Source organism: Nesoenas mayeri, assembly GCF_963082525.1.
Source record: "Nesoenas mayeri genome assembly, chromosome: 12".
In the NCBI taxonomy this organism is placed as follows: Eukaryota; Metazoa; Chordata; class Aves; order Columbiformes; family Columbidae; genus Nesoenas; species Nesoenas mayeri.
In genome coordinates this window covers 23170199-23195090 of record NC_137547.1, presented here as the reverse complement: position 1 = coordinate 23195090, position 24892 = coordinate 23170199, and the positions used below count along the sequence as shown (strand labels likewise).

Genomic DNA, 24892 nt, shown 5'->3' with positions numbered 1-24892 from the left:
CTTCTTACAAATTCAAGTGCAGAAAGATGCACATTTTCGTGCAGTAGGAGGGAGACAGCAAAATGAAAAATGTGGTGAAAACGAGACAAAAAGGATATTCCTGGCAAGAAATGGACGTTCTGAACTCAAAAACAGATACGTCTGATTTTGATGTAAAAAGGTTTATAAAGATGAGTGTAAATAACTATTAATTGCTTACAGTGCCACCTTACCTTGTACATATTCTGTAACTTCTGGCCTTGCTGCACAGACGGTCATCACATAGCCCCTCACTCTCTTTTGGGGCGTACAGTCCGTTTCCCTGTGCAGGGGCCGCCGCAGGCAGGTCTGGAACGCTGCTGCATGGCCGTGCCGTAGCGTCCTGAATGGAGCTGTCTCAAACAGCGCAGAAAATGTTGTTTTAAGAGAAAGGAACAAGACGATAATACCCTGACAGGGGCAGAGGGAAGACGCCGGCCCGCAGGGCGCGCTCGCGGGGGCGGCGTGGAGCTTCTGAAAAAGACGACTGAAGTGTTGAAAGACTGTTTTTCTCTTGAAATGGATGAGGTGGCCGCTGCCGTTACCTCCGGCAGTAACGGAATGGTGGACCTGGCAGCGCGAGGTTTATGTTGGACTTGAGCTTAAAGGTCTTTTCAAACCTAAATGGTTCTATGATTTTCAATTTAGCATACTCATTAGAAATATACTCTGAGCATCTTATCAGATACCGTGGATCAAATACTTGTGTTCAAATTTCCCCGGTGGAGAGAACAAGTTTGGTTGTATTTGTCTCCAGGGACATGCATAATGGATAATGTACTGGTACAGCAGAACGGGAAACTGCTGTGGTTACTCCATGGGCTGTAATCTGACACAACCGTTATTTAACAATAAGACAAATTCTAACGTATCTGGTTTAAAATTGTGAAAGACTACTCAAAAGCTTTTATACAAAAATTAGCTGCTAAGAGCCATTTTATATATAGTATATTTACTGAAGTGTTCATCACAGACCTGCTTTCATTGAAGAATGCATGAGGGTTTTTCTTCACCGTGGTTAATCCAATTACACGTTCTTTCCCGGCTCGTCTTGCTATGTGACCTTGGATTGAGAGGTAAAAAGAGGCTACAGGCCAGCTGGGTGTGAGCTCCTCGTAAAGGTTTGGGCTCTTCAGGAGCGGGAGCTGGCGGCCCGGGGGGCAGCGACCTGTCAGTGCCGTGGGAGCAGCAGCTGTAACCGCTGGCGTACTTTCGGTAAAGAAACAGCCAGCGGTGTGTGGGAACTGACAGCAAGAATGAGCGTGCGTTAGAAGAGCAAGATAAACATATGGCAACTTTGTGTTCTGGGCACTAGAAGCAGCTTCCCGTTTTCACTTGGGGAAACTTCTCCTCTCCCAAATTCTACATAGTGTTTTTTTTAAAATGTTCTCCTAGAATCGCAAGGTCACAATGGAGCTTTTCGTGTCAGCCTGTTTTCTTCAGCACAAATCCGTGCTCATCCTTAGGCCTGCACAGACAGGTGGAATTAACTGAGCTCTCTTAAAACCCTGCTGGACCGAGGATTTGGCACCGCAGCCAATTTCTCCTCAATTTAGCATTCTTTCCTCGCTTTCATTCACGGGCTGCAAGGAGAACACCTAGATACGAATGCACCCGTGGGGTTATGATATGCCTGTTTGGATCCATCTGCGCAGCAACAAACACAAAAAACCCTGTGCACAGAATCAGTTTGAATTAGTCATATATGAATTAAACAATATGAATAATAAGGTATTAGCAGGTAAGCCTATAATTTCCATGTGACCATAGAGTCATGACACACTAACTCTAGCTCAGTTAATTTTTCAACTAAGTAATTAAACCTAGTCCTTTAATGTCTAAAAGATACAGCAATGGTATTTCTGGTTAACATGAGTTTCATAGTCCATAACTAAGAAAAACTAAGACTCACATAAAGATCTATAAGCAAATGTGACTGGCTGAAAGTAGGAGTTTAATTCCCATCAACGCCCAGGTTTCAACACAAACATCCTCCTGTGTCACACAGGCTGAGGATCAATCTTTTGCTAACTCCACGGCACCCAGTGACGGTACATTAAGGTGCTCTAGGATTTCTCAGACTGCAAATTCCAAACAGGCCGGGCCAGCTGTGGCTCCCACAGTGCTGGGAACAGACGTTCCTGCTCTAAGAGTGACTTAAATTCTGCATTTTCTTTTGTCCTTTTATTTGCCTTTCAACTTAATGCAAGGCAAAACAAGCAGTGAGGGTACGTTGCCGGGAAGGCAGAGCGCTCCGAGGTGCCTGTGCTGTTCCGAATGACCGCTTGGCTCACTCTGCTGATGGAATACGTTGCTAAACAGGATTTTAATTAGTCTCCTCATAGTTGCTTCATCTCCAGTGTTTCCAAGGAGCCCGGAAGGTGAGTGGCTGACAGCTGAGGCTCCTTCAGCCAGCACCTGCTACCCAGGCCGCATTCCCAGGTTCACGCCAGCCTGCCCGCTGCCCGAGTCGCCAACGAGCGGCAGGAACGGCGGCAGGAACGAGCGGCAGGAACGAGCGGCAGGAACGGCGGCAGGAACGAGCGGCAGGAACGAGCGGCAGGAACGGCGGCAGGAACGAACGGCGCCGTCACCGCGGGTTTCCGGGCGGGTTTCTGGGCGGGTCTCCGGGCGGGTCCCACGCCCCGAGCGCGTTCCCCGCTGGCCGCGCGGGAGGGGGCGGAGCGGCCCGGCCCGCCGGCGGGACGACACGTGGCACCCCAGCCCGCGCGGCGGCCCCGCCCCTTTGTGCTCAGCTGGCCGCACCGGATTGGCCGTCAGCTCCCGGCCGACCAACCAACTACAACCCCCGGCAGGCCGCGCGGTTGGGGGGAGCGGCTGGCGCGAGGCCAGCTCTCGGTGCCACGTGATGTGCCGCGAGGCGTCCCTCCTCCCTCGGCGGCGTCCGCGCGGGTCACGAGGCGCCGCTGGTGTCGCCGACGTCACCGCCAGGGACCAACGGCGGGCGGCGCGGGGCGGGGCGGGGCGGGGCCGCGCGGGGCGGGGCGGGGCGGGCGGGCGGCGGGGGCGCTGCCGGGGGGGGGCGCTGCCGGGGGCTCGGCGGCCGGGGGCGGGGCAGCCGCGGCCCGGAGCGGCCGCGCTCCGCTCTGAGTGACAGAGGCGGCCGCGCTCGGGAGCGCACGCTCGGGCTGGAGCTGCCGCTCGCGCTGCCGCCTCCCGCGCGCCCCCTCCCCTTGGCCCGCGGCGCCGTCCGCTGTTATGAGGCGGCCCTGAGGGGCGGCGGCGGGCAGCGCAGCCGGCGGGAGCCCGGCAGGAGCCCGGCGCGGCCCGGCAGGGCGACGGGGTCTCGCATCGCCTCGCCGGCCAAACCCATGACTACGGCAAACTGCGGCGCCACCGACGAGTTCGACTTCAGGCTGATCTTCGGGGAGGACGGGCAGCCCGGCCCCGGGCCGCCGCCGGGGCCTGCAGGTGCGCTCCTCCGCAGCCGGGTCGCGGCCGTTCCGCTCCCGCGGGCCGGGGGGGTCGGCTTCCTGTTTTCCTCGGAGTAGGGCGGGGGGGGCTGCCGCTGCCCCGGGAGGCGGGAGACTGCAGACTGGGACCGGGACCGGGCGGGGGAGCGGCGCCTCCCCGTCCCTCAGCCCGCGGCCGCTTCACGGCGCCGCTCCCCTCGCTGGCGGGACGCGGGGGCTGCGGGGCGCCCCGGGGCCGGCGGGCGCGATGCCGCCGCGGGACCGGGCCGGGGCTCTCGGGCCTCCCGCCGCCGTTCCAACTTTCTTTGGGAAAAAGAACCCGAGAAGTGGCGTCGCGCGGGAGGAGCCTCCCCGGGGGCGCTGCGGCTTGGCGGGGGGAGGCCCCGGCTCCGGGGGGCAGGGAGCGGTGTGCATCGGGTGGGCCTGACCCCCCCGGACCGGGGGCGGCCCCGCGTCCTGCCATCCGCTTCTCAGCGCTGAGCGGCCCGCGGCGCTGCCCCGGCCGGGGGGGGCGGCCAGCGGGGCGCCGGGGTCCAGCGGGTCGCGGAGTTGGGCAACAAAGCATTAATGGGGCTGGACCGCGTTTGGGGCTCTGCGAAGGAAAGTTTGAGCCTCGCTCTGTAACGCGTCAGTTACACCGGTCTGTTCTTACAAACTTTGTGTACGTGCCTGTGTGTGTGTGGATGGACCAAGCGCTGCGTGTTGAGATGTGATTGATGGCTGTTTGGGTCCAAATGTACATATATACCCGCATTTCAGAGCCCTTCCATTTTATCACGTTTTATAGTACTGGAGCCTGAAAATCCTATTTTAAAAAAACCTCGTGTTTCTTTAAACTGCAGAAAATAAAGTGCTGCCTGTAAATTGTGATGTGAGGAATCGATAAGAGCCAGCTGTGCCGTGTGTGGCTTTACCAGAGTTCGATGGCTGCCTGCTTTTTTCCTGACCTATTTGAAATAAGTTTTAATTGGCAATGCACTGTTTTAAGTCTAATTGGTTAGACGATAAGATAGCTCTGAACGTGGTTGTATCCAGGGTAAACGATGCAGCCATGTTGTTTGTTCTCTGACTCGGCTGTCTACATAAATTGATTAGAAAAACAAAGTTAGATACTATTTGTATATAATCCAGTGCCAACACTTGGGGTTCATTCTCTACAAAATCTCCAACTTTCTTGATGCTGAGATCTAGTTTACAAATTCCTTCAGATAAGGGGATATTTTCTTGCTTGTTTTCCAACTTAGTGGAATAGCAGATGGTGCTTTTGGGGAGGGAGCCTGAGTTCTTCTAGCCAAATAAATGCATTACCATATGAAAACAATGGGGAATGTTAATAAATTACAACAAAAATAATCATGACGTCCCTATTTCAATTCTTTCCACATATGCTTCTTTGTCAATGATAGATGAGAAATGAAGTTGCTCAGAAAACTGGAAATATTAGTGGTACTCAGTTAACTTTTATAATATCTGTATTTTGGTAGCGTTCCTTAACTCTGACTATAGAGGATTTTCCATGCTTGATAAGTTGAAGCTGTTTTTAAGGTAGATTTGACAATGTGGTATTCAGAGCGTGGACTGATGGGTTTGCTGTGACTGTCAGGAACTGTAACCTGCGTCCGTAGCTCAGGGGCGTCCCTGTTGTGTGGAGCCCTGGAGCTGATCTCGCCCCCCAGGCGCAGGTGTGGCCTTCAGGGGTTAGAACAGGTCTCTGCCTCCAAGTATTGTTTTAAAAGGATTGCCAGAGTTTAGCCCTTGATTCTGCTCGTGTATTTTACATACAAAGAACTAGATTTCATGCATTTTTCCCTCCTCCCTCTTCCAGGTACATTAATTAGTGAACAAAAGTCCTTAGATCTCCCTAAAGCATATATTTAATAATCCCCTATCACTTGCTTCAATGAAAGTGTCAGTTGTGCCCCAAACATAAGGTTGTGGGTTTTTTTCATTTTGTTTTTTCTAATATACACTAACAGTAAAATTTGTAGATCACGGGACAAGTTCCTTAATTTGAAATAAATAGTTTTGAAGTTACTAAGTCTTCCGTGATCATGGAGAACACTTGAAAGCGTGTTCTCAAGCTTCATGCTGTATGTCTCTAGAAGTTCGGGTTGGCATACTTGTGAAAGAAGTGCTTAGTACTAAGTTCTTGTGTAAATAACAGAAAACTACGGTAATGCTTTCTTTTATGCTGTGACTACTGTAGTGTTGTGAGTTTTTTATTATTTTATATGGGTATATATTTTCTTTTTAACTCTATTTTTAATCAAAAGCAAGAAAAGGTGAGCTATTCTTCAATTTCATTTAATATACTTTTGATTTCTGAACCACTGCAAAAGTGCTAGTCCTAGGCAGTAGATTACCCCTTTAATGGCACGAAAGGGACAATAAGAGAAATTAAAGCAACCGGGATTCCGAGTTGTTATACAGAACAATTTCAGAGGTTTGCAGAATAGTACAACTAGCATCCCTGGTTTTGTGCTAAGGGGCAGGAATTGAGACTGATTTTCTGCAGTAGTGCTTGTGTGCTTGATCTGAACATGGTCGTTCCTGCTGGAGAGGGGAATGTACGGAAGATGGTTTAAAGATGCTCGGAAGTCTGTAGTCTAATACTGCACTGTTTGCAGTGTACTTCACTTGAAATTGAAGGGGTAGCCCACTTCATATAGCTTGTGAACTGAAATAAAAATTTACTCAGGTGGTTGCTAAATAAGAGGTTGTCAAAAGCTCTTTGGGGACTTTTAAGTGGAAATTAGGTATTAAGAACCTTCTGCAAAATCTTGCTCTCCTTTTCTCTGTTAGTTTAGTGTCCATGTCCCAAAGAAAGAAATTACCACTTCCATTTGTAGTGTTCAACACTGAAAATAGGTGTTGCAGTTTTAGGTACCAGTGAGCTTTGTATTTTCTGACAAAATAATTCCGGCTTCCAGTGACCAAAGGTAATGCTATAGAGCACTCCGAGGTGAACCAAATCTCTTTGGTATACTCCTTCTTGCAAACTGGATTGGTTATTTGCAGTAGCATCTGGTTGCATCTTGCCACCTTATATCTGTTGCATTTGAAATGCCTAAGTAGGCATCTGAATTCCAGCGCCACCTGGGTCCTGTGCGGTCTGCTGAAGCAGGCTGGGGTGGAACTGGCTGTCCGTTAATGTGCTTGAGGTGCCACCATGTTTGGTCTTTTCAATGAGGAGATTTTGGAGATGTCATATGTGACAAATAATTGAATTTAACTACAATACTTTAACTACAATACTTTCCTAATGATACCCCCAGTGTAATTTTGGGAAGTTTGCCTAGAATCTATTAAGCATTAAGAAAATAAACTTTATTAAGGTCTTTGTACTACTGTTAAAAATGGCTGAGGATGTGGTATACTGTTTTAATGGCAAACTTTGTGAAAGAGGAGCAAATACAAGTTGCTATGATTATTTTTTTACGCAAATTTTTATTTTAAAGGTTCATCTTCTGTTTTAAAGAGCGAGTTTTTACAAGGTAGGGACCTTTAAAGAACTTGGGGTTTGTAGTACTAAGCTGAGTATTCAGGATCCTGTAAGGTTCTGTAACATCCAAAATTGTTTCCTATTGGTATGTGAAATGGGGAGTGACCTAAAATTAGGCTGCAAACTGTTCCATATCCAGAAAATTTATTAGTTAATTAATTAGGAAATTCTGATAGATGAGTTACTGGTCCTGCTGTTTAGAATCCTGTCTGAAATATACCGCTTATTTCTGATGAGCTCTTCTAAGAATGAAAGACAGGCAAAGGTTTTATTACCCAGTAAAACAGACTAAAGTGTTGAATTTCACCCTAATATCCACCTTTTGTTCCTGGGTTATGAAACACAGGAGGAGGAATTCTTACATAGAATCATAGAATGTCCTGAGCTGGAAGGACCCACAGATCATGGAGCCCAACTGCTGTCCCTGCAGTGACACCCCACAGGTCACCCCGTGTGCCCGAGGACGGTGTCCAGTCTCTCCTTGAACACTGTCAGTGGGGCCGTGACCCCTCCCTGGGAGCCTGTTCGGTGTCCAGCGCCTCCGGGGAGAACCTTTTCCTCATGTCCCACTGCCCCGGCACATCTGCTGCCGTTCCCTGGGCTGTGTCATCGGTCACCCAAGAGTTCGGCGCCCACCCTTCCTCCTCCCCTTGTGAGGAAGCTGTAGGTCTTTCAATATAAGCAGATCATCTCTAGTTGATTTTATCTGTTTTTCCAGATTATGAGTGTTTTAAAAGCACCAATAAAAGTACCCTCCTTGGACTTTTGGTTCAAAATATCTGTTTTATTTTCTTGGAAATGATAACATGAAACAAACTGAAAAGAGGATCTCTGTATTTCCTGTGACTTAATATTTGGTTAAGTAACACTATTTAGTAACCTTGTTACAGACTAATCTCACAACCTCTCATACTTTTCTCTTGAAAAGTACAGAATAAAAACTAGGAAAAATATCCCAGCTCTGTGATGAATTTAGTGACAATTCAAAACATCTTTGGGAGCTGGGGCCTCACTCTGGATAAGGACAGTGTATCTGGATTTGGATCTTTACTATATTCAAAAACTTCTGTACTCTTGTTCTCCTTTGAGGTTTTTGCGTCTAGTTTAGAGCTATTAGCTTATTGGTTTGAGGCTGTTACTGAATATGAAGAGTGAAATAGACGTTTCACCGTTGTGACTGTCAGAGCGCTACCTCCTCTTCTCCGTCGCAGGTTTCCGTGTTCCGTTTCGGTGCGTGCGTGTTTGCGAGCCGCCTGCCGTGGCAGGTACCTCCTGCTGGCTGGCGAGCGCTCTGGAGCGATGGCAGGTGCTGAGCTCTTCCTCAGCAGCTACACAGTTCTCCGGAGCAAAAACTGGCACCATGTATGCGTCATTTAATTTAGCTATGTAGTAAAATTCGTCAACCCAATGATTTGTAGTGAAACACCATCACAATACTAGACTTTATACCTTTGCCTTGATAATTCATATGTAAAGTATTCTTCACTTCTTAGATGTGTATTCGTGACAGGCGTTGCTGTCAGGGATTGCTGGTAGAGAGTAGAAAACAGCCTAAGCTCCTTACAGAAGTTTGCAGTGTGCTTGAACTTTTTGTTCTTTTCCCTAAAATGGTAATTAAGGTAAACAATACTAAGAAATTCAAGTTATTGTAGGAAAGAGAGTAGTGTCATAATTAGACTGAATGGAAAAACCAAGGGCTGGATGCTGGCAAAAATCATGAACTTGATGTGTGAGCTGACTGAGGGTTGTTCTTGGTGAAATTCCTTTTTGTGATCACATACCTGTGATCCAGAACTGCTACGAATAATGCTTTCCTTAGCTGATTACAAGAAGCTTGCAAGATGTGATCTTCTGAAGTCTTTTTAAGAGACCATCTTGCTCACTTTTGTGGTTCACCTGAAGTTTTACTCCTTTTTAAAGTCATTTTATTCTGTTTAGATTTGGTTGCCTATATAAATTGTTAGGAGAGAAAGTCTTTGCACAGGATGGTAATTCTGTGGTTAACATGTACAATTTGAGTCATCCATGTAAATCCAGCTGTCTGTACTGGTCTGTAAACGTTTGCTAAACAACAGTGTTCATGTGGATTAAGACTGGGATCAACTGGTGCAACTTCAAGAAAGGAATGAATGGACAAGTTGCTTGAGTCAGTTTCTTTTGTTATCCCCTAGACATAAATGGTACTTTTTAACAGAACTGTTTATTTATTTATTAGATATTGAGCATTAAATGTATTGTGATAAGAACCACCAGTTGAGGGAAATTTAGTTACTGTAATTGTATTTTACAAGCTAGTGGATGCTGGTATCTGTGCATGTATAGGATTGACACGCAAGGACACAATGCAAGTCAGTCATAGGCTGTGGTTATATAATCTGCTGATGGAGGGACGGGAGGAGGGAAAACCAAACAGCTGCATCTGATCGAAAATAGAGGGTCTGTGACAAGAGCCTTGTGACTTCAAGATAACTTCGAGAGATTCTGAGGAAGACCCTAAGGAAAATGTCTACTAAAGTCAAATCTGCGATCAGTGGAGTTAGAGTTGCCGGGCCGTTAAGAGTAACAGATTCAGATGGTAATCCTGGGAAGCTGAGACATTTGAATGTCTTGGGTTTTTTCCCACTCTGCTGGCAAAGTGAAGGCTTGCCTATTTGGATAAAGCTTGACCAGGACAAGACCATTTGGGAAAACAGCATACTCTGTTGTGTGCTGTTGCGAGGCAATTGTAGTTGCACCTGATCTAATTTAATAACTTGTGTGGTTTGACGTATGTTTTTTGGATCCTCATAGTGCATTGAGGATCATTATGTAGTGAGTCACTATGTAGTGCAAGGTTTTGAAAAAGATCCCTTGACAGAATGTCCCTTATTTTGTGTGTGAATTCATAGTCCCATCTCACCCTCTGCCCCCTTCCATCTGAGTTATGGGTCCAGTGCAAATGAAAACAAATCCTGTGAGCTGAGATCTGGGAGACGGGCATGGTACAAAAGCATTTGTGCTAATGCTTTTATCTTACATATTTCTGAAAATCAGAAATAAGCTCTTTCTTCAAAGTGCTTAAAGCACGATGGTCTCTTTGCTTTTGTTTGTGTTGTACAACTGCAGGCAGCTTGTCACATCCCACCTGAAGAGTAGCCAAATAAGTAACGTTGCTGTGAATGAGTGAGAAAGGAGAGTAAATTGGGCCTGGGTCAATAGTAAGCAGTGGTTTGGCTGTTCACAGCAATAACGTAAATATGGGAGTTGTTGCCTAAAGCTGCCCCAGCGGGCCAGGGAAGTACGTGGAGCAGGCTTGGCAGTAAGCCCAGCCTGTAAACCACCATCCAAGTCCTTGCATTTGTCCAGGCATGCCATGTGGGGTTCGAATGACAGTGGAATTTAAGATGAGTGAAATGATCGGTAAGGCTAAGTAAAATTGCAAGGCAGCAGTAAGCTTATTCACAAGCCAACATTTTTGTCTACCTTTAGTACGTCCATCTGTGAGCATTCTTGTAAAATACTGGCAAAACAGAGCATTAAAAACATAGTCGTGGAGCTGTTCAAAGTCCCGCAGGGGAGGCGAGTTCCAGCCTGAGGTGCGCAGCACGGGGTCAGCCCCGCCTCGGTGCCCGCCGGCACGGCTCGGGGTGCGCTGGGCAGCCGCGCTGACTCAGGTAGGTGACGCTTCTGATTAAATGTCTCGGTGGCGCTGGATGCTTATGGTTGCTTTTCAGACAAAGGACGATAGGTGTGAAGAAGAGAAGATGCTTTTGTTAGTTTTGTTTGGGAGGCCTAGTCCTCAGTTTTGTGTACCTGGGGGAGGGAGAGAAAAATCAATTTTCTGGGGATCTGACTACAAACAAACACTCTTTCAGCAATAAATTCATGAAAATAGACCTCTGAGTTTGGTTTGGGGTTGTGTTGTGGCGTGGTTTTGGGCTCCTTTTAAACTTCATTTGAGGCTGCATAAAAGGCATTTGTAGGTAGAAACATGAACAGGTCCTTGGAGCTAATTTCTTACTCCCAGAAATGTAGACTCATATTATTCATATTAATATTTCAATTAATAGCAGTTGCTCCTTTAAAAAATAGCTTCTGAGAATGCATTTTGAATATTAGTCATCACTTCTAACAATGAGAAATATTTTTAATATAGCAAAATTGCTGGATGGAGTTTGGGTTTTCTGTTGGTTTTTTAACAGGTTGATGGAGAGAGTTATTTTTTAAATATTGTAGCTGTTCCTCTTTGGACTCACTCTTAGGTCCTTTCAAACTGAGATCTTTCCATTTCTTATGTATGAGGTTATTCAAGATTGCAGGAGGCGAATACCTTTGACTTCAGTGCTTAGTGACAATCTTCATCTTTTACTGGCCAACTTTTTTTTTTTTTTGTACAACAAATGCTGTGAAAAATGTTTTTTTGTGGGTTTTTTTTTTTCTATTTTTTCCCCATGGTTTTTGTAAACAGAAAAGATAGGAAGACCACTTAAACATAAATTCAGCTATACGCAGCATTTGTACTCTGCTGCGGAGGCAATGGGAGTATGGTTCATTGTAGCAGGGACAGGGCACAAACTGTTACGCTCCAAGTAAATGTGTTTTACTGAGTAACCCTTTGTATCTTCATACGCAAAATGAAAACATACTCTAAAAAAGGAATGAGGAGCTGATAACACATTCAGGGTGCATTTATTAACCATTAGTGACAATGATTCACTGCTTTTGATGGCTGCATAATGGGCTGTAATAGCATCTACAATGATTTATGGCTACTCCTGTGTATCTTAGATGCTTTCTAGTAGTTGTTCCCTAAATAAAGACCACAAAGGAGATGGAGTAACTGTATGATTACAAAAGACTTTAATGGTGTCATTTGGGATAACTGTACTCAAGTGACAAGGCCACAAGAGAATGTGTGGTTTAATCCAAATAACCAATAAGAAGATTTGTCAACATTTTGTGTTTTGCGTAGCTTCTTTTAGATTAGGTCAGAGTCTCTGCATGTCATTATTGTAATTTGTCAAACGCAGGGTTTCAAATTGCTTATCTTTTTCGGTTGGGGCAGGCGGTTAGGCTGCCCAGGCGCAGAGTGCGGTGAAACCCGCGCTGCTGCGGGGATAAACGCAGGCTGTTGAGGACTCCGAATGGGGGCAGAGCTTCAGGGCCTGCATGTGGCACAGTCATGAGGCGTGCTCATGTGGTCTCCTTTGTATTTGGGGATCATTCTGAAGGTTGCTGAAAAAATGGTGTTTGTGCTCAGCTTCAGCCTCCCCATTCTCATTTGGCTGTTTAATTCTTCTCTCTGCCTGTTAGGCTTACTGTGCCAATCTTAGCAAAGTGAATTTAAGGTGTTTCTCGTCCTACATTCATGTGAGCAGCTGGGAGAACAGGGAAGTTTCAGATTATCATTCTGGCTCTTTTTAGTCCTTTGATGTACAGAGCCTGTGAGTTTGTGCACCAGCATATTAAAGCTGTATTCTAAAATCTGTTGGTGAAAAGCTGTACTATTAATGGTTTGGATCGCCTGCTGTGGAACGGTTTGCTGCCTGTCGTGGTGTAGGACAGCTGCAAAGTACAGTGTAATTTTTCTGAAGTGTGAGGAGTTCCCCAACTGGTTTGTTCAGGTGCTGTCAGTGCCGGTTCTCAGCCTCCGTGTCACGCTGGTTGATGAACAAAGAGGCATGCCCCATTTCAGTCTCCCCTCTTCTCACCGGGTAACCTCTCCCCACTCAAACTTCTTGCCTTGGCTTACTGCATTCCTTTTCTACCAGTTCTCACAAAGACCCTAGCCTATGTCATCATACTCTCCCATAAACTAAATTTCCTCGTTTCTTGTCTGTCTTATTTGTTTGCAATGGCCCTACTTACACATTCTGATCTTGGAAACTTGCCTTGTGCTCAGTGCTTGGTTCGGGACTGGAGCGGACTGTAAACCCGGAGGCTATAAAGTAGCAGGTTGCTGTCAGCAAGCTCATTGGTGTTAGAAGTTGATACCTCATGGTAGAGGCATCCATGTAGGTAGTTAGGTGAGGATATCAGTTTAGGGGTATGGCATAAACCAGAACTTTAAATGACTGGAGAGTCTTATATGGAGCCTGTTAGTTTTGCACCAACAGAAAAAGAGTTACCTTGTGGAGGATAAACTGGCCTGCAGTACCAAGAATCTGGACAACCTTCAGCTGGCGCCTACAGCACACAATCCCCTTGTTCTCTTCAATCAGTGTTTGCCTGATGTCCTCACTTATCGGTAAGACCAGTCCTCTTCCTGCGGGTCAGGCGCAGCAGTGCGGTTCTGGAGCGCTCGCTCTGCGCTCAGCTCCATGCCTGCACGCAGCAGCTGCTCCGGGATTGCAGGGCTGCCGTCATGTCACAGATCCTAACAGCCGATCACAGCGAATAATGATGTATCTCATCTTCAGAGCAGCAGTGGCAACTAGGCTGTTAATACTATGTGTTAGTAACTACTGCACAGATGTATTTTGTCATTTTAAGAATCTCTCCAAAGGCCATAGTGTATTTCTTTATATCTCTGAGCTACTGGGTCGCGTTAAGCTGACTTTCCATCAAACACCGAATGGCAAATGCGGCTTCATCAAACTGGAGGGCAAGAGCTTCCGTTTTGTCTACAGGGGTATTATGCAGTAGAGTGGTCTTGAATGCCATGCCACAGAGGACAACAGGCAGCACAGAGGGGCCCAGAAAACTCTGAGTTTTATTTATTTTTTTTCTTTTAAAGCACAAGTAAATATATTTTTTAACTTGTTATGAGTATTAATGAATAATTCTTAAATACTAAACCACAAGCTCTACAAAGTTTTCATTTAAGGTCATGCTTCATAAACAACCAAAAATACCAGGAGGGCTGGAGAGGGCACAGGTGTAAGCACTACCCAGCACTTCCGGCTGCTATTTTCTGCTCCTGTAACTGAACGTAGAATGACTAATTCTTGTTGAACCTTACAGTTACCAGCTGGATTCTTTACTGCCTCATGCATCACTTTTTATCAACGTATCTCACTGCACTCGGCTATGAAAGATCAGAAAAACTTGTGTTTTGTATTAAAAAAAAAAAAAAAAAGAAGAAGAAAGCCTCCTCAACCAAGATTAACTCCATTTGCTGCAGCAGAAGTACATGATTTTCTGAAAAGTACTTATGGCTTAAGCAGATGCGTTTGATTTTCATGTTTATTTAGTCTGTTTTTTCTTACACATCAAATAAAATTTCGTGACTGTTATTTGCCTATTTGGAACTTAATTCTGTTACTTCAGGGTGAGGGTCAAGGTATGCTATTCTAGTTTAAACAGGCTATGGCCTAACGGTTTCATTGCATGTTAGGTTTTCATTTGGCGGTGAAAACGCCTGCAGTTCCTGTCCTGGGTGCTCCCTTCTCCCCATGTGCTAAAACCTGCTCTCCTGTCAGTTGTAGATATGCAGGTGTTTATGTTAGCGCTCTGCAGATCTGATTGCCAAAATCGTCCGGGTTAAAAATACCTCCCTCCTCATTTCCCCTCCCCCTTTGTGTGCGAATGTGTGTGGGAGGGTAGTGGCTGCTGAAAAAAACAACGTGTAGTTACGCCCTGAGAACCAGTATGTTCTTATTTTATTCAGTATCCGTTGTAAACATCTGATGTGCTGTGTTATTCTCACTCTTAAGCTAGTACAGCTTCAATATTTGTCTGCATTTCTACTGAGGATAATTAATTCTTGTCCAGACTAGAATTTGGAAGAGACTCATTGATGAGCTCCCACTATTAAGAAGATTGGTGTTTTCCTTGCACATTTCCAGTGCTCTTGCTTACCATGAGGAAATGAGTGAAATTGCGAGGGCTCGACAGGGCTGCCCCGAGCGTACACGATTGATGACAGTAAAATCTATCCGGCTTGAGTCGCCTCATAGACCACGAAGCAGAGCACAGAATCACTGAACAGGGAGAGCTCCTTCCTAGAACGACAATTGTTATAAATCATCCTCTTCTGAAAACTTAAACCTGCACTACTGTTTTGCATGTTGCTAAACTTGGTCTACAAGGATGTGTCTTCCTCCTGCTCCACCTTGCTATCTTAATTGTTTTCACAATGTATATGATTTTGTTACCATATTTGGTGGCTTACTAATACGTTATACTCCTTATAAACTAAAGCATTTCTGTGGTTTTTCTGGGTTTTTTTTAATTGTGTTTTTAAGTTGTCCACTACAACTGATGTTTAAGCTTGTAGGAAATGTCTCTGGAGAACTTACAGCTTGCAATGGAAAACCAAAGTTAAAATATCCAATAACAGAACTTTAGTGTTAGTGTACCAACAAGAACTCTGGGTTTTTTTAAGTGTACTAAAGGAAAATTATGACTGTTTGTTATTTTGGGGTTCTTTGTGAAGATTAAGTCTCTTCTTTCATCCCAAGAGGTATATGAAATGCTGCAAATAAGAAGAATATTAAAATTTTAAAATGGAGCTGCATATGCTTTTTGTTCTCATTTGCAGGTATTTCTGTGACATTCTTTATAATACCATCGTGTTCAGAAAGAGGTGATGGTAACAGCACTGACAAACAGAAGAGGTTGTCATTCTTTTTAAGCTCTGGGAGTGGAGACAGGTTACATGACTCGCCTTAGAACACACACGGTGGCTGTGGCAACGCTCAAGTCTTTCCTCAGGCTATTTAAAGGACTTGATTACTGATCCTGTTTTCGCAGTAGTATTTTTATAAGACCTAGGTCCCGTTGCACTATCTTAGTACCTTGTAACAACTGCTCTTATCTGGACCTGTTTGTTTATGGGCTTACAAACCTAGAGTAATAATGAGATTTGAATAATTTTGGCACAGGGCTTATGTGCAGACATTTGATATTAATTGACCTTCCTTCTGCGGAGAAACCTGGCTTGCTGCACAGCTGCGTGAGCGCGTGCCGGTGCACCACCGAGAGCGAACAGCTGCTGGGCAAGCAGTCTGATACGGCAAATAGCAAGCAAAGTGTGCTCTAGGAGCAGTTGTGGATATTATTTAATTATATTTTCCAGTTAGCTTATGTTGAAGTGTAGTTAGCAGCTTAGTAAGGGATGAGCCAGCGTTGTCTTAATACTGAACAGGAGCTTCTGTAAACCGGCCTGTTTCCAGCAGTAGCCAATGTACATTCAACACAACAGATCTTCTGGTTCTGTTTGATAAAGGGTGACACAGACACCCGATGTAAGATTGCAGTGGAAGTCTGTAGCTTTATATAGCTTATATACACTATGTGAATATAGGGCATCTGGTAACTTCTGTGATCCCTCAGCAGTAAACCTGATCTCAGAGCAGGGTGGGGAAGAAGGCTTCACTATATTTCTAAAGACTTGGTGGCTTCTCCATGCATGGTAGTGTTAAAAGCCCTGGGAGTGAGAGCGGAGTTTCCTTCTGTGCTAGCTGTCCAGAAGACCTCCTTCATGGAGCAGGGAACAAAACGTGTTTGACGTGGTTTTGTTCTTAGCTAACATGGACTTCTTGTTTTGTTTTCCTGTCTCCTTGTAAAGCTTACTGAAACAAATAAACTATTACTACTAGTTCTAAAACTGAAGTTAAACTTCTTGGACCATAATTCTTCAGTGCTTTTTAACCTTTTATTTAGTCCAGTTTTCTTTACTCTGCATTGCTGTTAACCTTGTTAGCGGTTCACTCCGTTGACTTTACTGAAGAAGGGCATTCAACACACCTGCCTTTTCAGGGTCATGGCAGCTTTTGATGTGAATGCCACTGGTTCTCTTGGTCTTTGTATTTTGCTGTGTTTATCCTGTCTAGCATCTTGCCCCCATGTGCCTGTGGTAGTTTTTGTGCTCTACCTTAGTAATCTGACCTAGTTTATGTTTCGTGAATGCTGCTTTCTGTTTCTGGACAGAGAATGCCTCATGAGTTGGCCAGTTTCACTTATTTACTGTCTTTTCTCCGCCAATAGGGTTGTTTGGGTGTAATATCTCTCCTAATAAGTAACCAGATTTCCTTAAGTCCATTTTTTGCCTCGAGCTTCTCCGTAGCCTTTTCCCTGGCACCTGCCTGCCGTAAGGCTTGCCTGCCTTTGTTCACCGTGCTTTCTCGAAGCCCCGTGTTGGGCCCATCTTAAGGGCTGTCAGCTGGCTGTCCCGCTTTCCTTTTATTTCACACAAATTATATTCATCTTGGTATGTTCACTAGTTCCTTCAAATTGATTAGAGGGCTCTTCCAGACTGGATTTTCTCTTAATGTCCTTAATAGGACAAAACTAATTTTTAGTAAATAGTCCAGTAGAATTAATTACATGATTTGTAAAGACCTTGGTAGTTAGTGTTGTCCTTTTTATATAGTTTATTTAACACATGGCTATAAGGGAGAGAGTTTGCATTTGCAGACTAAAATCTACCTGTTCATTGATCATGTCTGGAAATGGTTTGGGTGATTTAGACTTACAGATACATTGTTTCTGTGGTCTTAAGCATGCTCTGGGGATTTGGTGTTCATGACACACATAGCTCTTGCTCTAGGTTCTAGCTTCCTGTCCTCTGAGCGTGCGTGCGTGCTGCTGGGCAGGGTGACGGGAGAGCGGTGCCGGCTCGCTGTGCGCTGCTGGGCAGGGTGACGGGAGAGCGGTGCCAGCGAGCTGTGCGCTGCTGGGCAGGGTGACGGGAGAGCGGTGCCAGCGAGCTGTGCGCTGCTGGGCAGGGTGACGGGAGAGCGGTGCCAGCGAGCTGTGCGCTGCTGGGCAGGGTGACGGGAGAGCGGTGCCGGCTCGCTGTGCGCTGCTGGGCAGGGTGACGGGAGAGCGGTGCCTGCTCGCTGTGCGCTGCTGGGCAGGGTGACGGGAGAGCGGTGCCAGCGAGCTGTGCGCTGCTGGGCAGGGTGACGGGAGAGCGGTGCCAGCGAGCTGTGCGCTGCTGGGCAGGGTGACGGGAGAGCGGTGCCAGCGAGCTGTGCGCTGCTGGGCAGGGTGACGGGAGAGCGGTGCCGGCTCGCTGTGCGCTGCTGGGCAGGGTGACGGGAGAGCGGTGCCGGCTCGCTGTGCGCTGCTGGGCAGGGTGACGGGAGAGCGGTGCCTGCTCGCTGTGCGCTGCTGGGCAGGGTGACGGGAGAGCGGTGCCAGCGAGCTGTGCGCTGCTGGGCAGGGTGACGGGAGAGCGGTGCCAGCGAGCTGTGCGCTGCTGGGCAGGGTGACGGGAGAGCGGTGCCAGCGAGCTGTGCGCTGCTGGGCAGGGTGACGGGAGAGCGGTGCCGGCTCGCTGTGCGCTGCTGGGCAGGGTGACGGGAGAGCGGTGCCGGCGAGCTGTGCGCTGCTGGGCAGGGTGACGGGAGAGCGGTGCCGGCTCGCTGTGCGCTGTGGAGCGGCGCTCTGCCTGCCCGGTCCTGTGCCACGCTGACCGCTGCACCTCAGCTCCACTCAGCTTCAATTCTGAATGTACCTCTGCTTCTTGTAAATCCCAGGGGCATTGGAAGTGGACAAATTGTCTTAAATATTTTAAGCTTTCTTGATTATTGTTGCAAGAGAAATAAGGCTCTTTGCAACATTGAGAGTTTTAGCACACGGTGCTGCTGCTGTTCCTAAAGCCATTAATGACGTTAAATGGTTGCACATAGGACTTGAATGCTTCTAAATGTTGTTTTCTTATAATGTTTTTATTATTATTTCCCAATTTCTGTACCTATCAGTGTTTTACTTCTGAGTTGTGAGTAGCTGGACAAGTACTTTTATTAGAATTGTTTTTTCCTCCCTTGACCTGTGGTTCCAATACTGAGTTAGGAAACGAGGACGTCTGTGATCTTGCACGTGAATATACGGATAGCTATGGAAAACCTGTAACTAGCTGCTGTCTGCATTTCATGTCTTGTGGTGGGAAACGGCAAAAAGAAAACCACTGTGTAAAACTTCAGTTGGGAGTGTGTTGTCCTAGTGAACGGATAGGGAAATGCAGTTTTGATGGGGTTTAATGTATTTTCTGTTAATTGTTTGTGGTCTTAACACATGTAATTGAAGTCAATTATATTATTACATAATGTGTATAATTGTTATATATGACTATATGTAATATACATAAAATCACACTGCTTGTAAAACTACATAGTACTAGTGTTAGATGTACTTTTGCGCCTCCTTTCATAGGTAGTTTACTACGAGAGCTGCTCCTTGCCCATCAGCCTTCGGCCTCTGTGGTTTTCCAGTCCGATGAGCGCAGTCCGTTCCTTGGCATCAGCATGCTTTCTCCCCAGCCGAAACGCTTCCCTCTTGCTCTGAGGAGATGCTGGTTTGCTTTGTTTCTGGTTTAGTTCGTTTTAAGCTGATTGCGATTAGTGAAAATGATAATAGAGTTACTTCATTAACCGATAAATTTTTTTGTCATAGAAAGACCCAAAGTACTTGGCCTCCTGCCTGGATGTTATATCTCAAAGCACTAGAAACTGTATCATTTCAATGATTATTTTAAGTATTAGTGATGGGTCAAAAGCTTTCGAAGTGATTCAGCATTAAAACAAATGACTCAGGTTGTGGAGACAATATTGTTAACAGGCTTGGAGACTAGTTTCAGTGACTAGCGGGGATGGTCCAAGTCCATTTGATTTCATCTGCTAGGAGAGGACAGACCCCAGGTCTCCTGCATACTTACTTTACATGGTTATACAGGGAGGATCTATTTTACAAGGGGAAGGAAAAGGGAGTGGAAGCATAGTGGTTATAAAACAATAAAACCATTTTCTACTCTCGTTTGAGACAAATGTCTCATACTGGCACTTAAATCAGTTGCACTTCTCTCAATTGCATGTTTTTCTTTGGAATATTTCTTGTGTTTTGGATAAGTTAGTGAGATCTGAGAATACTTTGTCTTTTTTATGGTGAACAAGTCGTGCTCAAACTTCATGAGACTGCACTTGAAAAATGCCATTCTGTTGGATGGGCACTTGAGAGTTTTCTAAGCAGCCAAAAATATATTTAAAATAAGATTCTTTATAATATCTTTAATAATATTCTTTGGTAGGTCTCTTTTGATTGCATGTTTTTAGTTGTTTATAATCTTCATTGACGTTTGAGTCACCGTAAGATGCTTTCTAGTGTTAAAGGAGATGAATATTATGTATTCAATCTTCTGGTGCTTTTAAGTATTGACTAGTGGGCTTGCAGAAAATACCGTAGTCCTGTTCATGATTTTTAATGGCTTATGATTAAAAATGTTTAATTATGAATGGAATGTAGTTATGAAAGATGAAGCTTGAATTGAGTGTTCCAGTTTAGATACTCTGAAGTTTTTAAACCCATTTTCTACGTGTATTATATTTTCAGCCACTGAAGATGTGTATGAACTGTGGAATATAGCTGAAAACAAGACTGGTGACATAAAACCGTGCTGTAGTCATATTTAGCTGTAAATACAGCTGGGGAAAATGTAAAATGAAGAATGAGCTTTTGTGTGTGTGACTGGTGTAAGGCGAGATGTGTAGGATGTTGAAAACGGGCCATACCTGGGAAACAAAGGGTTTTCTTTATGGTATTTTCCAAGTATTGCGTTCTGACTCTCCTTTTTCGTTTTGTTTTGTTTTCAGATCTTGAGTCAGATGACTGTGCGTCCATATACATCTTTAATGTAGACCAACCATCATCCTCCGTAAATCAGCCAATTTGTATTCCTCGCCATGGACTGCAGCCTCACTCCTCTCCTCTGTCACCACCTTCAAGACTTCAGAGCCATAAGAACTATGAAGGAACTTGTGAGGTACCAGAATCCAAGTACAGCCCACTAGGTGGACCCAAACCCTTCGAGTGCCCCAGTATTCAAATCACGTCCATTTCACCCAACTGTCACCAAGGAATTGAAGCCAATGAAGACGAATTGCACACAAATGGCACAGAAAATGAGTATATGGAAAGGCCTTCACGGGACCATCTCTATCTTCCTCTTGAGCCATCATACAGGGAATCATCCCTTAGTCCAAGCCCTGCCAGCAGCATTTCATCCCGAAGTTGGTTTTCAGATGCATCTTCTTGTGAATCCATTTCCCATGTTTATGATGATGTAGACTCAGAGCTAAACGAAGCAGCTGCTCGATTTACCCTTGGCTCTCCTTTGGCATCTCCTGGTGGTTCTCCGAGAGGTCCCGGTGAGGAGTCATGGCAGCAGCCTTACGGATTTGGGCATGCCTTGTCACCTAGACAGTCTCCCTGTCATTCTCCTAGAACTAGTATTACAGATGAAAATTGGCTAAGCCCTAGACCAACATCAAGGCCCTCATCAAGACCTACATCCCCCTGTGGGAAACGACGACACTCCAGTGCTGAGATTTGCTATGCTGGTTCTCTGTCTCCTCACCATTCTCCAACTCCGTCCCCTGGCCATTCTCCCAGAGGAAGCATAACAGAAGACACGTGGCTAAACACTTCCATCCATAATGTACAAGGCCTAAATTCCGGCCTTTCACCGTTTCAGTGTTGTACAGAGACTGATATTCCTCTAAAAACAAGAAAGACCTCAGAGGATCAGACTGCCACTTTATCTGGAAAAATCGATATCTGTCCTGAAGAGCAGGGTAACTTATCGTCATCCCTCGAAACTGCAGCAGATGACTGCTCTGGATCTCAGCACACCTTGAAGAAAGATCTGCCTGGAGACCAATTTCTTTCTGTTCCTTCGCACTTTACCTGGAACAAACCAAAGCCTGGTCATACTCCAATATTCCGGTAAGTGACTAGAAAGTCCTTCAGAAGGCTTCTTGCCCATTTTTCCCCTCCTGTGCCTCTTACACATATAAATGTTTTTATCTTTTAGTGCTGCATTTAGACTTCTTCAAGAAAACTTCTTGTAGGCAAGTAGATGATATCATCAGGAAAAAGGCTGTGACACCAAATGCCCACCTTTTTCTTCTTTAAAAAAGTACAGTAGATGTAGCATACGATGAGTTGTGTTTAAAAGTTTTGTTTGCATACGTTCACAAAGCCTAGCCGAATCAAATGGCTGCAGATTTTGTGCGTGCTCTGCAGTTCCATCTAATCTGAGCAGTTAACTTTTTGGTATACCTAAAGGAACCTGAGTTACCTGATTTTATAAAGCTGTGAGACTATAAAAGAGGTGGGGAATTTATTTGCTTTTACTTGGTTTTACTTTGCTTCTTTTGTCTGTTAGAGTTCTAGAAATAGAATAAAGAAAATAAATGTGCATGCTATACTGAAAATCACCCAGAAAGAGTTAATTTCTGGGCAGTAGCTCCAAGGATATTTTCACCATTGTGGTGCTGAGTTAACTCTTTTCCTTTGTAGTCCTGTCATGCACTAGCAGGATGATTAGTGGAGGCTCAGGAGAGGGAACTAGTTCAGTTGGGGGAAAAATTCGCCCTCCTTCCCACTCTGTTACTTTTTGATGGAGCGGTGCTGTGATCTCTCCAAGGGCAGAGCTGCTGGAGTCACTTTGCCAGCGCAGTGCAGCAGCTGGAGTAGAAGGGACAACCCGGTCTGCAGCAGTGCTGCTGAACGGCAGACACTGGGGTTCCTCAGCTGCAGTCGTCCGTTTGAGCATGTGACATGGCGAGAAACGTGCAGACAGCACCTTCTTCCCTGAATGCTATCTAGAGTTGGGTAAACCTGTAATCTAGTTTATCTGCCAAGTCCTGACCATGTTTTCCCTCTTCTTTTTGAGTTCAGCAAATGTGCAATACTTAACAAAACTTAAAAACAGGTAACATGCTTTTGAGCATTTCAGTCATATTTCAGATGCTATCCAAACCATTTTGTTAGACGGTAGCTTGTTTTTTGGTCACGGAAACCCATAATCTACCAGTGTGTAGCATATGAAAACTGTATATTTGCCATGTGCCCCAGTCAGGTTTCTGCTTCCTTGTCAAGGACAAGCCCAGCCAGGTGACAGTGGGCAGAACCAATGCAGTCTTGCTGTCACACAGGCGCAGAGGAACGAGGTAGTGAAGGTGTCTGACGTCAGTACCCAGGTGCCTCGGCAGATGAGCACTCTTCCAATGGCAGAATAAATCGGTCATTTGACAGAATATTCAGCAGTGAAGTTATTGTGATGTAGGAGACCTCCTTCTTCTGCCCTCAGCCTCCCCAGGATGGCACATGAGAAATGGCTGTCCCTGTGTCTCAGGTTTCCCTGCCCTCCACTGGGAAATTCCTTTCCTTTGGGGATCTTAAGGTAGTGATAGTACATCTGACATCGCCATTTGCTTATTACCCCAGCATTTTATGAAGAGGCTGATTTTGTGACTTTCTTGTACATTTACTGTTAGAGCTTGACTTTTACTCTCAGAAAAAGTTCAAGTTTTCTTTCACTAAGTCTCTTTAAAACACCTGTTTCCAGGCTTTTGCATAAAGTTATTTCAGATCCTTTTACTAACTGGATTCTCTCACTCTTTTTCCACATTCTGTATAGGCTGTTGGAAGGGAAACATAGATGCTTCAAGTTCACTTTCTTATTTAGATAGCCTATATCAGCCTAGGTTATAAATAGCCTAGAAGAATACCAGAGAAGATGCTTCTCCCTAGATTCCATTCATATTCAGAGATCTAAATTCGATCCGCTTGCTCACAGTGAGGCACCGTCTGGCAGGGTTAGTGTGCTCCGGGAATCTCCTCAGTGCACCCCACGTCCTTGAAACTTTGTGGAATTTACCTTTAGTAGGTACTTATGAAACTATGTAATATGGGGAAGCTCTTCAAGACTGATGTATTCCATTAAGATTTTCTGGTTTAAGTTCCAGTCAGACTCCTCAAGTACAAAGCTGCTGTATTAGGAAGATGAGTAGCAAGTCGTATTTTGAAGTGATATCTATCCTTATTTTATAGAAATGGATGTTCTCAGTTACAGTGTCTATAGCTTTTCTGTGTCAAATCCCTCTCCTCTGAAACAGTTTGACAGTTGTAAGATTTCTATTAAAGTGCTTTAAAAAATGTCTGTTTGAAAATACTTTTTATAAACTTGATCAAGGAGAATAAAAAGAGTAATTAATACCATACCATACCATACCATACCATACCATACCATACCATACCATACCATACCATACCATACCATACCATACCATACCTTTGGTGAGGACTTGTCACTGAAGATACGATACCGTTTGTGCGGTGCTGGCAGAGCAGTGCTCGCAGTGTTGTGGAGTTAGCAGCCATCACAGACCCGGCCAGCACTGATTTAGGTAGCACGGGGCATTCTGTTCGAGTGCTCAGTGATGATGCAATTGAAAATGATGGGGGTTCTGTTATTTTTGCTTTTATGTGTGTTGGTTTGTTTTCTTTACAACCTTTAGCATAAATGGCTGGTGGAACAGTAAGTTTTAGGTAGTTTCTGGAAAGCAGATCTTGATAACGTAATGTGTGTCTCAAGCAAGTAAGCACTCTGCAGAGTAGTAAACTAAATGAGTCACTCATCATTCCTTTTTTCTCTCTTTAACCCCTGAAGTATGTGATGGGAACAAATGGTGCTTTCATGTTTGGTAGATAACCAAGCAGCATTCATTCATGGTCAAAGTCTTGAAATAAAACCTGGTTTCTTTCACTGTGTCTTCCCTCATGGAATTCTTAGAGACTTATGCATTGATCTGAAAACTACTGCATAAACTGATGCTTGTCTTCCGACTGCTGTGTCACACGTTTAATCTAGAGCTCTGGGAAGTGACGGCATACCAAGTGGTTTCTTTGTTCCAGGGGTAATGAACAAACAGGCTTTGACAGATATATTTGCAGCTCAGGAATCTCTCCAGTGATGGACACCTAGTTGCAGGTAAAACACTCTCCAGTTTCTGTTATCTGGCTGTTACTGTAGGAAACTGGGATTGCTGACACTGTTGCTCACTCTCAGGAAAAATAGTTTAAATATATTGGTAGATGGTCAAATACTTGGAAAAGGTGTCTCTCTTAGAAGTCTGAGGAGAGGAACAGAATTATGTTCTATTTTTAACGTAACTATTGGGACTTTGGTCTTAAAATTAAGAATACATTTTCCAATAGAGTGGACTATAGG

At 45.1% G+C, this 24892-nt stretch overlaps 1 protein-coding gene across 4 annotated transcripts in view; it reads left to right on the top strand.

Annotated features, from left to right (window-relative positions):
* The first annotated feature begins 3104 nt into the window (after positions 1-3104).
* Positions 3105-24892, top strand: part of NFATC3 (nuclear factor of activated T cells 3) — a 68909-nt gene continuing 47121 nt past the window's right edge. For all 4 annotated transcript variants that reach the window (XM_080351646.1, XM_080351647.1, XM_080351645.1 and 1 more), the window contains exons 1-2: positions 3105-3450; positions 20469-21600. In XM_080351646.1, the coding sequence (XP_080207772.1) occupies positions 3351-3450; positions 20469-21600 (1232 nt within the window). In that variant the 5' untranslated portion in view covers positions 3105-3350. The remainder of the gene's footprint in view (positions 3451-20468; positions 21601-24892) is intronic.